Below are 12,143 nucleotides of genomic sequence, written 5' to 3'. Positions count from 1 at the left end.
CCGGGATGCTGCTCCTCCTCCTTCCTGCTTGCGCGGGCCGTAATCGAAACGAACGTCACCGGCTTAAGCTAGGGGAGGACCCATTTTCGAGCGCGCAACCGGAAGTGGGGAAAGGGGGACTTCTTTGAAGGTGGCGCCCCTCCCCGGAAGTGCCTGTATTTGTGTTTTCGCCGCGTTTCTCCTCAGCTGGTTCCGCCATGGCTGCGGCGGCAGGGCCGGCCTTGCTGGACGTGCCGCCTCAGGGTGAGGGGAAAGGCAGGGGTAGGCGGTGTGTGGTGGTGGTGGGGGGTTGCTCTTCGCCGGCTTCCACTAACGCGAGGCCTTCTCTTTCCTTTCGCCTCTCCCAGAATGCCCCGGCACCGGCAGCGACCAGGCGGGCAAGGCCGAGGCCTGCCAGGGGTGCCCCAACCAGGGCGTGTGCTCCTCCAGGGGGCCCGTGGGACCCGACCCAGGTAAGGATCGCCTGGAACCGTGGAGTTGGGAGGGGTCCCGGGGGGTCATCTAGTCTGACCCCCTTGCATCGAAGGAGCCTGGTATGTTTAGCCTGGGAAGGAGTAGGCTGAGAGGAGATAGGAGAGCCCTCTTCCGATATCTCAAGGGCTGCCGCACGGAAGACGGGGCAGGCTAGTTTTCTCCCGCTCCGGAGGGTAGGACTCGAACCCATGGCGACAAGAAAGGAGGCTAAGGCTCAACATCTTTCTGGCAGTAAGAGCTGTTTTGGCAGGGTAATGGTCTCCCTCGGGAGGTGGTGGACTCTCCTTCCTTAGAGGGTTTTTTAAGCAGAGGTTGGATGACCGTCTGTCATGGAGGCTTTAGCTGAGATTCCTGCATTGCAGGGGGTGGGCTGGATGACCCTTGGGGATCCCTTCCGATTCTATGATTCTACAGTGCAGGTATCTCAACTAAAGCATATCATCTCAAGACGGGGGTGGGGGGGAAGAGAGGCACTGCCATGCTGCTTCAGGCGCAGGTTTTATTCTAAATTCCTTTCCTAATAAACCTCTCTCCCGGCCCTATTTACTAAAAAACCCAAATGTTGTAACCTTTTCTCTCATAGGAGAGCCACACCATCCCACTTGGATCACGTACTTCTTCACACAGCACTTAGTTAAGCTGTGGAACTCCCTCCCACATAGGTGATGGCCACAAACTAGAGGATTAGACAGATTCATGGAGGAGGATAAGGTTATCAGTGGGTGCTAGCTGCAATGGCTTGGCTATGCTGTGCCTCAGGGGTTGGAAGCACAGGTGCTTCTGAACACCACTTGCTGAAGTCCACAGGAGGGCAGGGGAGAGTGCTGTTGTGCCTGAATCCTGCTTGCTAGCTTCCCATTCTGTGAGAACAGAATGCTGGACTAGATGGGCCATTGGCCTCATCCAGCAGGCTCTTAACGTTCTTATTTTGGTTTCCCTTTTCTGAACATTGTTTTCCCATTGTACAAATGTGGCAATGGGCAAAGCCTCACCTGCAGACTTTATTTGTATCCCATGACTTGTACAGGCAGCTATTAGAGCTGCAGCATTAGGAATATCTTTTAGCAGAAATTAATCTGCAGACCTGGTTATGTAGTTGATAGAGCTCCCTAGGAACTGGGCACCTTCATGCTGCATGAGGGAACAGATTCTGTTTAGAATGGCATCCTTCCCACACAAATTCTGTGCTTTGCCTTTTCCCCCTGTCTAAGCTATTGAGGAAATCAAGGAGAAAATGAAAGCTGTGAAACACAAGCTGCTGGTGTTGTCTGGGAAAGGAGGCGTAGGGAAGAGCACATTCAGTGCTCACTTGGCGCATGGCTTGGCTGAAGATGAAACCAAACAGGTGAGTGTGATCCTGTTTATATCTTTTGTTTGTTTTTGAAGCCCATATTATTCAATTGCAAATGGTGACAAAGAAGACAATTCATCTCTAAATACAGGTGAAACTCAGAAAATTAGAATATCATGGAAAAGTTCATTTATTTCAGTAATTCAACTTAAATGGTGAAACTAATATATGAGGTAGACTCATGACATGCAAAGCGAGATATGTCAAGCCTTTATTTGTTATAATTCTGATGATCATGGCGTACAGCTGATGAAAACCCCAAATTAACAATCTTAGAAAATTAGAATATTAAATGAAATCAGCAGAACAAGGATTGCAAAGAGCGCAATATTGGGCCTCTGAGAAGTAGAAGCATGCATATGTACTCAGTACTTGGTTTGGGCCCCTTTGCATCAATTACTGCCTCAATGCTGTGTGGCATGGATGCTATCAGCATGTGGCACTGCTGAGGTGTTATGGAAGACCAGGATGCTTCAATAGCAGCCTTCAGCTCTTCTGCATTGCTCAGTCTCATGTCTCTCATCTTTCTCTTGGCAATGCCCCATAGATTCTCAATGGGGTTCAGGTCAGGTGAGTTTACTGGCCAATCAAGCACAATAATCCCATGGGCATTGAACCAGGTTTTGGTACTTTTGGCAGTGTGGGCAGGTGCCAAAGTCCTGCTGGAAAATGAAGTGAGCATCCCCATAAAGCTCGTCTGCGGAAGGAAGCATGAAGTGCTCCAAAATCTCTTGGTAGATGGCTGTGTTGACCCTGGACTTAATGAAGCACTGGTGTTGGTCCACTGTACTTCACTAAGTGGATGACCAGTAGGGCAAGGATGATGGGAGGTGACTGAATAGCATCTGGAGAGCCACAGGTTCTCTATTCCTGATACGTAATCATGGCAAGGTCATGCTTCAAGTTCTAGGCCTTATGTAGCCAGAAATGGCACCATCCATCACAAGAGGGAAATTCCAGCAGGCTTGGGGGAATACCTAGGTTTGCAGTACAAAAAATATTTTGGGGGAAAGCCTTAAAGGGGTGGGAGGTTACTTCAAAACAGCCCAATGAGCATACTTAGTGATCACAGTGTGCTGACTTACTGCTAGGGAGAAGGGGACAAAAAATGTCAGGTGTCTAGTAACTTGTAACAGGGCATAACTGTCCACAGCTCTGAAAAACCCTGGACAGACATGCAACATTTTGTTGCAAGTCCTGCTTGCTCACTTCTAACTTCCCCTTCCTCAACTTACTTCCAACTCCCTCCAGGTTGCCGTGCTGGACATTGACATCTGTGGTCCATCCATCCCTAAAATCATGGGCCTGGAAGGGGAGCAGGTATGATATGACTTCATAAATTGAAGAAAACACTGTGGGACCACTGCCATGTCTGATATGCCTGGTCAGATGTTTCTTTAGGGTTTGTTAGACTTGAAGCGCCTCTGCCCTGTAGCTGACTTTTGGAATAGGTACCACTGTGGCGGAAGGTAACCAGTGTTTTCATGCACTGGTACTCATCTTGCTTGGCAGGGGGTTGGACTCAATGGCCCTTGTGGTCTCTTCCAACTCTATGATTCTATGATTCTATTCTATCACATTCTGTTGCACCAAAAGCAGTTTAGTCCTGCTGACCACATGACACAGAAAACTGTCTTTGGACAGACCCCAGGTTCCTCAGCCTGAAACAAGATGAGTTGCCTTTGACTGGACTTAACCATCCAGAGGTCATTTACCTTACTTTTATACAAATTTATAAGCCAAGATTTTGGCTGAATGAGCATAGGGCTCCCTTTCAGCTTTGCTTCAATGGTTCTTGCAGCAGGGAACAGCTGCTTAGACTGCACAAAATTGGTGATAAACCGCTACCATTTAGGTTCTGTTAAAAAGCTCGAAAATGAAAAATGACTTGGGAGGAGTCTTGATGAGTCTCTGTGCAGGGTTTGGCTCACCAGGAGCCTTTGTTAGAAAGAAAAAATGTGGTTTATGTGGGGGAGAGTATGTGTTTCTGTTACTAGGGTTGTCTACACATAGTGTCTACCCTGCTTATGATCAGGTCTGCAGGTCTCTGGCTCTCTTTCTTTGTCAGGTATATTGTGTTGCAAATATCCAAGGCTGGAGTGAGCCTCAGGGAGTTTACATCTTAAGTTCTGTTTTACCACCTACCTTTTCCCCCCAGTAATGTTTTAAAAACTCCCTGTCACAAATTGTGAGCAGCAGCAGGGTATTGAGGTTCTTATTAGATAACTGGTGTGCTTGTTCTATGTATACTAGCCCTTGACCTAAATTCGTGCTGGTGGGGTGAGGCCAGAGGTATTGGAGGAGGAGGAGGAGGACAATTGGGGATGGGAGCCAAAAGGAATTTATTTTTATAAAAGTATTTCCAACTGGCTGAATAGTTTTTTTAAAAACAAGAACTCTGAGCTGTATGTACAATATGGAAACAATATCGATTAAAATAAAAATACAGCCTAAAACTAAGAAAACAATTTAAAAGCAAGTAAAACAGATTTAAGTGGGCTTACACACATAAGAAAGGGTCCAGTCTTATAGTCAGGGATAGCCTGGGCAAAAAGAGAAGTATTTGAAGACATCTCAAGCAACTGCTTCAGGTACGGCAGAGGGAAGGGCCTTCCGTGGAACGGGGCAATAGCAGAGAATGCCACTAGGGGGTTCACCACCCTGTGATATTCCGTAGGATACGGTGCTGCAAATAGAATTTGCCCAGCTGATCTTACAGGTCTATACAGCAGCAGGCAATCTTTCACGTAACCTGCTAAAAGTGGTTAAGGGGTTTATATTTTAACAACATGGCCTTGAGTGTAGCCCAGGAGCTGATGGGAAACCAGTGCAGTCCCCCTTCATAGCCGTGGAATATGTGTGTGTATCCACATGCTCCTTTCAGAAAAACTGATTGCAGCATTCTGTACCAGCTCCAGCTTCTGGACCAGTCCCAAGGGAAGCCCCACGTAGAGCGCTTTAGAGTACAGTCACGAGGTTCCCAATCCAGGTGGAGCTGTGGCAAAGCCCTCTGCAAGCAGTCTGTCCAGACCCCTGGCAAAAGCAATGTGCCCCACTCTTGGCAGCCCACTACATGGGGAGAGGGAGGGAGTAAAAAGGGGTGGCCCCACCCATTGGTGCTATTATTTGTTTATTTGATTTCTCTACCACCCTTCATCTGAGAATCACAGGGCAGTTTTACAGTATAAAAACAGGAAAAAGAAATGCATACAAAAATAACAAAAACAAAATAATCCCCGCACACCCTCAGTTGTTATTTTGCTAGTTTTGCCTCCACCCAACACTGTCATGCAGCCCCTAAAAGGAGATCCCTGATGGAATGCAGCCCTCGACAGAAACCTGCTCCCCGGACATACACTAACATAAAATGTTTACTTTTTCAGGTTCACCAAAGTGGTTCTGGATGGTCTCCAGTGGTGAGTTGTTTTTTTAAAAAACCATGTGAATACGCTTCCTGGTTCATGGAGGCAATGATAACAGCACCTTTCAAAAAAAAAAAAAGAGTGTTGGGGGAGGGCAGGGGAAATATTATTGTTACACGCAGTGCCTCACCTGTGTTGGAAAGTATTTTGATTCTGAACTTCCTGATGCTGCCTACTGGCTGGTTGTATGCCAGGTGATTTGCATCAGGCAACTAGGCTGGGTACCAGAAAGTTCAAATTTTCACTTTGTTTATACACACACATGCATATCTATGCTAGAAGTGGTAAGACAACCACAGCTGCTTGTTCAGAAGCAGAAACAATTTATTTAATCTACATTGTCCGTTTTGCCAAACACGTATGTGCTTTCGTTTGTAGTACGTTGAAGAAAACTTAGGAGTCATGTCAGTGGGATTCTTACTCGGCAGCCCTGATGATGCCGTTATTTGGAGAGGACCCAAAAAAAATGGTGTGTATCTCACAATGATCAGTACCAACAAAGACTTGCCTCGTAGAATGCAAGGGACTGAAATTCAATTAGCTCAGTGGTTATTTTTTAAAGCCTTAGTTCATAACATTTTAAGTTACTTTCACTGTTTGATAGGAACTGTCAACATTTCTGGTGCTTTGCTTGAGGGGGTGGTCACACAGAAAAGAAGTAAAGAGGGATTGTGAAGCTGCAATGTAGAGTCACACTTGATAAAATCTGACTTCTGTCAGCTCGTGGTAGAGATGAGTTGGGGCTAATAGCATTGTGGCTTTAAGGGGTATTTTTTATTTCTTTTAATTTATGAATAGCATATCTTGAGACAGGCTTTCAACAGAGTTCACAAGTAGCTGACACACACAAAAAGTTTTAAAACCAACCAAAGCATCTTCAAACTAGAAATCAAAGTAACTTAAGCAACTGTTGCATTATCTGTTCTACGAAGTAAAAAAACCACTAACCCTGTTTCAGAATTCAGCATTTTCTATGCATTGGATCTTAGCTCCACCGATTACCAGCTGAGAACATGCATCATCTGCCTTCGTCTGTTTGCTTACGCACACTGCTCCAGTGCTTCTTAAACCACTCCAGAAACCGGAGGGGGGAGGAAATCATGTGTTGTTTCCAGACCACCTCAAGCATGCTTGTCAGAATTGAACTGTGTAGTTCTGAGTTCAGTTCCCTCCCCCACTTTTCTTTTTTTGCTAGTTCATGTTACACATGCTCTTAGACCTCTAATGGAGACAGCAAACACTGCTGAGGCACAATTCTCATTTGAGTCACAGAAATGGTGGCAGCTGGATACAGTTTCAGGGAGCTAAATATAAACACCCAACTTTAATCATGCGTGTTATGTTTCCAGGAATGATTAAGCAGTTTCTACGTGATGTGGACTGGGGCGAAGTCGACTACCTTATTGTAGATACACCTCCAGGAACATCGGATGAGCACTTATCTATAGTACAGTACCTCAGTGCCGCCAACATAGATGGGGCAGTGGTAATCACCACCCCTCAGGTAAGGTACACAACTCCAGGGGTTAAAACTCAGAGATTTAGCTGAGTAGGAGACTCACGGCACATCCACTTGTCCTGGGCCCAGCAAGTGTGGGTCTGAGTGGTTTTCCACTTGTCCCAGGCATGGATCTGAGTGGTTTTGCCTCTGCCCCAATGCTTTCCCCTGGGAAACACACTCTTTAGTGCTAAATCGGAACCAACAGCAATCTGCAGAAAACCCAGTTGCCATTTGTTCCAATTCAGCGATAAAGATTGGGCTTCCCCAGGGGGAAAGCAGTGGGGCAAATAGAGGTGGAGATAAGCCCTAACTAAATGACTTTTGCTCAGCTCCGCCCATCTCACTTTTCTTTTCTGGAAGCTTCAATAGGAGGGAATACTTTGATTTCACTGTATAAAAACTGTGGGTGTCAGACCCAGATTGAATTTGTACAGTGACTAGTTCTCTAGCTCAATATAAAAAGAAGGTTAGGATTTCTGTCACAACAAGAGACCTAGAATGCAATAAAAAGGTTAAACAGTGCAAATGGCGGGAGCATAATGGGAGGGAGGGAGGGAGGGAGGGAGGGCTTGCTCTTCCGCCGACTGCGCTGTAGGAGCCAGGTGCAGTCAGGTTTTATATGTTGCTAGCGGACCGGAGTGGAAGCATCACAGTCTGCCAGCGAGGGTACCCTCGTACCTACGGGACTGCCTCTCCTGGTATGCCCCGCGGTAGGTCTTTGGAGGTCCCGAGCCACAAGGTGGTTAGATTGGTCTCAACTAGGGCCAGGGCCTTTTCAGTACTGGCCCTGACTTGGTGGAACGCTCTGTCACAAGAGACCAGGGCCCTGCAGGGCTTGACATCTTTCCACAGGGCCTGCAAGACAGAGCTGTTCCGCCTGGCCTTTGGTTTGGACTCAGTCTGACCCTTATGTTTCCCTCCCCTATGGTTGTGATTTATGGGCTACTACTAAAATGAGACTGCATTTTAAATTGTATTTTAACCACATTTTAATTAACTGATTTTTTTCTTCTGCCACCCACTTTCCTATTAAGTTTTATTGTAATTTTATTGGTATTAGCCGCCCTGAGCCCAGTTCTGACTGGGGAGGGCGGGGTATAAATAAATTATTATTATTATTATTATTATTATTATTATTATTATTATTATTATTAGGCCCCTAATTGGCACCTTCTAATTGAAGGATTTGGGCAGGCAATCCTGCCCTGCCGGATTCTAAGTGGCTGGCCTGGAGGTGGTGGCTATTTTGGCTGCTGGGGATGGCAGCTGATCGGCAAGAGGCCACAAGCACCGCCCACCCAGAAAGAGAGTAATCAGCCATTCTCTGTAATCTCAAATATTGCTTTAAACCAAGAATGGGAGGAGTTGTGCCCCACCCCCAGTGCTGTTTGGGCTCCAACTCCCATCAGCCGCAGCCGACATGGCCAGAGGTCAGGGGTGGTGGGATTTGTAGCCCAGCAATATCTGGAGAATATTGGAGATGATAGGACTTAACAGTTTGGCAGCAACCAGACGACCTCAAACTCCCATCCCTGCTTTTGGCGCAGAGCTGGCACAACTAATAGTGCAATCCTAACCAATATGCTCTGTTGAATGCATCGGGGCTTGTGGGTAAACAGATTGCAGCCTGAGTTTATCAAATGGGAGGCTGTAGGGCAATTGTCCTCTGGGAAAGCCTCTCTGCGGAGGGGAGGTGTTGTGAGCGAGGTATAACCAAGCCCCCGTGTCATTGAACCCTGTACCTGCGTCACGCCCCCTGACTGGCCAATCCGGCTGGGGGGGCGTGGTTTTTGCCGTTCAAAACAGCCACAGGCTCATGGGCTCCTCCTTGTTCCTGGCTTTGTCATTTGGCTCCCCTTTAATTGTGCAGAAAGGGCCTTTCAATGAACTGTACAGCATCCCTGTGAAGAAATAGGCTCTGCTGTCTCATTATAATAAACGGGGGGGGGGGGAGAGTATTAAACAGATCTGGGGAACCTGAATTAACATTCTGTTGGGTTACTGTTCTGTTTTTAAATAGGAAGTCGCTCTTCAGGACGTTCGGAAAGAGATAAACTTCTGCCGTAAGGTGAAGCTGCCAATCATAGGAGTAGTTGAAAATATGAGTGGCTTCATTTGCCCGAAATGTAAGGTAATATTTCTTGCATACATTTAAGCATGAGAATTATTCTTGCTCTACCGGGTCATTAAGCATCAGAAGAATGTCCCCCTTAAGCTGTTTTGATGAGATGCTACCCTGCATTTCCCCCAGCTTTATCGCGACTGACACACAAATTATTGGTGTATTAATTCACGGTTCCTTCCACCTTCTGACAGGGTTTGGATCCGTATTTCCCAGGAGTTTTGTGGCCCCTGCTCAAGGCTCATTGAGACAAACTTGAGTTGGCCCCTAATACCAAGGATGTTTCAAAATATGCCCCAGTTTCCGTCTGGCTGAGCACTTTGAGTGGCAGGACTGCAGCCCTATCGATATAGGAGTGGGAAGTGTTAGGAAGACAGGAAGCTGCCTTATACGAAGTCAGATCATTGGCCCGTCTAACTCAGTACAGTGGTACCTCGGGTTACATACGCTTCAGGTTACATATGCTTCAGATTACACACTCCACTAACCCAGAAATAGTGCCTCAGGTTAAGAACTTTGCTTCAGGATGAGAACAAATCGTGCTCCGCTGGTGCGGCAGCAGCGGGAGGCCCCATTAGCTAAAGTGGTGCTTCAGGTTAAGAACACTTTCAGGTTAAGAACGAATCTCCGGAACGAATTAAGTACTTAACCCGAGGTACCACTGTACTGAGGATTGTAATCTAGATGGAGTTCTGGACTTGAAGTGTACTAGGCATTATAAGACTCACATCTGCTGACCGCAAGCTTACAACCAATCTCTTTCTTTTTGTATCTGCTGGGTTCATGTTCAATGGCATCTTCATCTTACAGAACGAGTCGCAGATATTCCCCCCAACAACTGGTGGCGCAGAGGCCATGTGCCACAGTTTGAACGTGCCTCTCCTGGGCAAGGTGCCTCTGGACCCACAAATAGGTAATGCCGCACATTGAAGCACCTTCCGAGCTTGCTCACGGTCTCAGTACACTTTATATTCAGTGGGATTTAAGTTGCACACAAACAAACAGTGCAAATCTCTTTAATGCAGGGATAATGAACCTGTGGCCCTCCAGAAGTTATCAGGGTCCAGTTCCCATCAGGCCAAGCTAACATGGCCAGGGGTCTCAGGGAATTGTAGTTTAATGGGTCTGGTGGTAGCAGCTGGCATAGAGTCAGCGGCTGTAAATGGGGCGAGAGGCTGATGTATGCCACTTACTATCATTTAGTGGGAAAAGATCTTCCAGCTACATCTGGAGGTCTTTCAAATTTCCCATCCCTCTTGCGCTGGGTTCTTTGGAACATAAATGCAAGTATGGGGTGTGAGAAAGACTATTGAGCTAAACACTGGCATCCGTCTTTGTGTCCTTTGACTGGAGTTTACTTGTTTCTTCCGCCGGGCTAGGAAAAAGCTGTGACGCGGGACACTCGTTCTTGTCCGAGGTACCTAATTCTCCAGCTACGTTATCCTACAGGAATATCATCCAGAGTAAGTACAGTATCCAGGAAAGAGTCTGCAACCGAGAAACTTTTGCACTCCTCCAAATTTTTAAGGTGCACCCACAAGCGACTCTTGGTAGCTCCGAATGGATGCTTTCCACGTTTACCATGTTGGCCTAGCCAGCCAAGTCCGTTACTGAAGACAGCTTGTGGCTTGTAGATGCATATGAATAGCTGGGAGCCCTAGTTCTTTTCTATCGGCATGTCCAGGATTCTGAGCACATTTAACTAGAAGAAGAAGAAGAAGAAGAGTTTGGATTTGATATCCCGCCTTTCACTCCCTTTAAGGAGTCTCAAAGCGGCTAACATTCTCCTTTCCCTTCCTCCCCCACAACAAACACTCTGTGAGGTGAGTGGGGCTGAGAGACTTCAAGGAAGTGTGACTGGCCCAAGGTCACCCAGCAGCTGCATGTGGAGGAGCGGAGACGCGAACCCGGTTCCCCAGATTAGGAGTCTACCGCTCTTAACCACTACACCACACTGGCTCTCAGAAGTGACTCATACCTAGCCTGAAAGTTGTTAAACACCTAACCAAGTAAGTCACAGGTTACTAGGCGTTCAGTTCTAGATCTGATTCCTCCCCCGCTGCCAGTTCCTAATTAAAATGTCCCCACTTTGAGAACTAAAGTGTCATACTTGACCTTGTGCAAAGTCATACTTCTGTTTCAAAATGAGCTGACATCAGTGGAGGCAGCTCTCCCATGATGGCAGGTGACCGCTGCAGTGATCTCTGCAGCTAAGGATGGGCAGAGTGAAGGGGTACCGTATTTTCCCATGTATTAGACAAGGTTTTTTTAACTAAAAAATCATGTCAAAAAACTAGGGTCGTCTTATACACAGATAGTGGCGTGCGGAGCTGTGGGCGCGCAATTCCCCCCCATGCCGCTGCAAGATGCGCATGCTCTAGGGAGCGTTTCCCGCAACAGCGTGGAGGTGAAGCCGCCAGCCAGCTGGTTGGCAGCCCGTGCTCTAGGGAGCTTCCCTCCCGCAGTGGTGGTGGTGGGAGCAGCTGCCCACTTTGCCAACCCCCAGCAACGGCCCTGCTGGGGTGATGGCTCTCGTACAATTCCCCATTTAAAAAGCTCAACAACTTTGGGCCACCTCCCCTCATTTTCTTTAAATTTAGTCCCCCAAAATAGGGCGTGTCTTATACATGGGGGGCGTCTTATATATGGAAAAATACGGTACATTAATGCTGGGGCCTAGGAAATTCTCCAGGGCAAATTCTCCACTGACCAGAGCTCCTCTTCTGGTCAAACATGGCTTGCGGTGGAAAATGCAGTGAATTGTGCTGCAGGCACAGAGAGGTGTGTCCTTACATTTCCAGCCTCCAGTGCAAAAACCTGAGGCAGCATTTTGATTCATCTTGCATTGTGTCTTTCTGCAGGAATCCAAGACTTCTGTAGCCACAACGCCCCGCAGGAAGAAAACAGTACTTGAACAGCAAACTACGGAAGGGTCCTTAGGAAAGCGTTGATCGCCTTAAGCCTCTCTGTATAGGAATATATAAAGCCTTTGTTTTGCAAGCAAATAAATTTTTTGAGTCATTTCCCGGCTTTAGTCGTCTTTCCCCCCCCAATCTCTCCTTCCTTTTGGACAGCGGCACAGTATGCCTGTTTCAGAATGCATACACTGAGCACATGTTGCAAGTCTGCTTCTGATTGCTAGATTACCCTTAAGGGCTGTTACCTTCATCAGCAAAAGTCCTTGAACATTTATTTATTTAATAAAACCTATACACCACTTGGCTGTTTAAAAAAAAAAAAGCCCTCGAAAGCTACTTACAAAGAACATAAAAC

The 12,143-nt window shown here is 46.9% G+C and overlaps 1 protein-coding gene and 1 long non-coding RNA gene across 2 annotated transcripts in view; one reads left to right on the top strand and one right to left on the bottom strand.

Moving 5' to 3' along the window:
* The window catches only part of LOC308573154, a 285,151-nt gene that overhangs the window by 228,752 nt on the left and 44,256 nt on the right, over nucleotides 1-12,143 (bottom strand). The gene's annotated exons all lie outside the window — the stretch shown is intronic.
* Nucleotides 105-11,895, top strand: LOC308573031 (cytosolic Fe-S cluster assembly factor nubp1-B-like). Its single transcript, XM_081169703.1, has 11 exons — nucleotides 105-243; nucleotides 348-452; nucleotides 1,686-1,819; nucleotides 3,077-3,145; nucleotides 5,209-5,241; nucleotides 5,626-5,716; nucleotides 6,597-6,751; nucleotides 8,769-8,879; nucleotides 9,681-9,783; nucleotides 10,250-10,333; nucleotides 11,732-11,895. The coding sequence occupies exons 1-11, from the start codon at nucleotides 198-200 to the stop codon at nucleotides 11,782-11,784; spliced, it is 984 nt and encodes a 327-aa protein (XP_081025829.1). The 5' UTR covers nucleotides 105-197; the 3' UTR covers nucleotides 11,785-11,895.

Source organism: Podarcis bocagei (assembly GCF_964188305.1).
Source record: "Podarcis bocagei genome assembly, chromosome: 14".
NCBI lineage: Eukaryota > Metazoa > Chordata > Lepidosauria > Squamata > Lacertidae > Podarcis > Podarcis bocagei.
The sequence above is the reverse complement of the archived record's forward strand: the minus strand, read 5'-3'. Positions and strand labels throughout refer to the sequence as shown.

What these genes read in the sequence shown, in the direction of transcription:
- LOC308573031 (XM_081169703.1), top strand. Translation starts at nt 198, where the DNA reads ATGGCTGCGGCGGCAGGGCCGGCCTTGCTGGACGTGCCGCCTCAGG. An exon ending in GCCCGTGGGACCCGACCCAG is followed by an intron (nt 453 to 1,685) that starts GTAAGGATCGCC and finishes CCCCTGTCTAAG; the next exon opens with CTATTGAGGAAATCAAGGAG. An exon ending in TGGTAATCACCACCCCTCAG is followed by an intron (nt 6,752 to 8,768) that starts GTAAGGTACACA and finishes GTTTTTAAATAG; the next exon opens with GAAGTCGCTCTTCAGGACGT.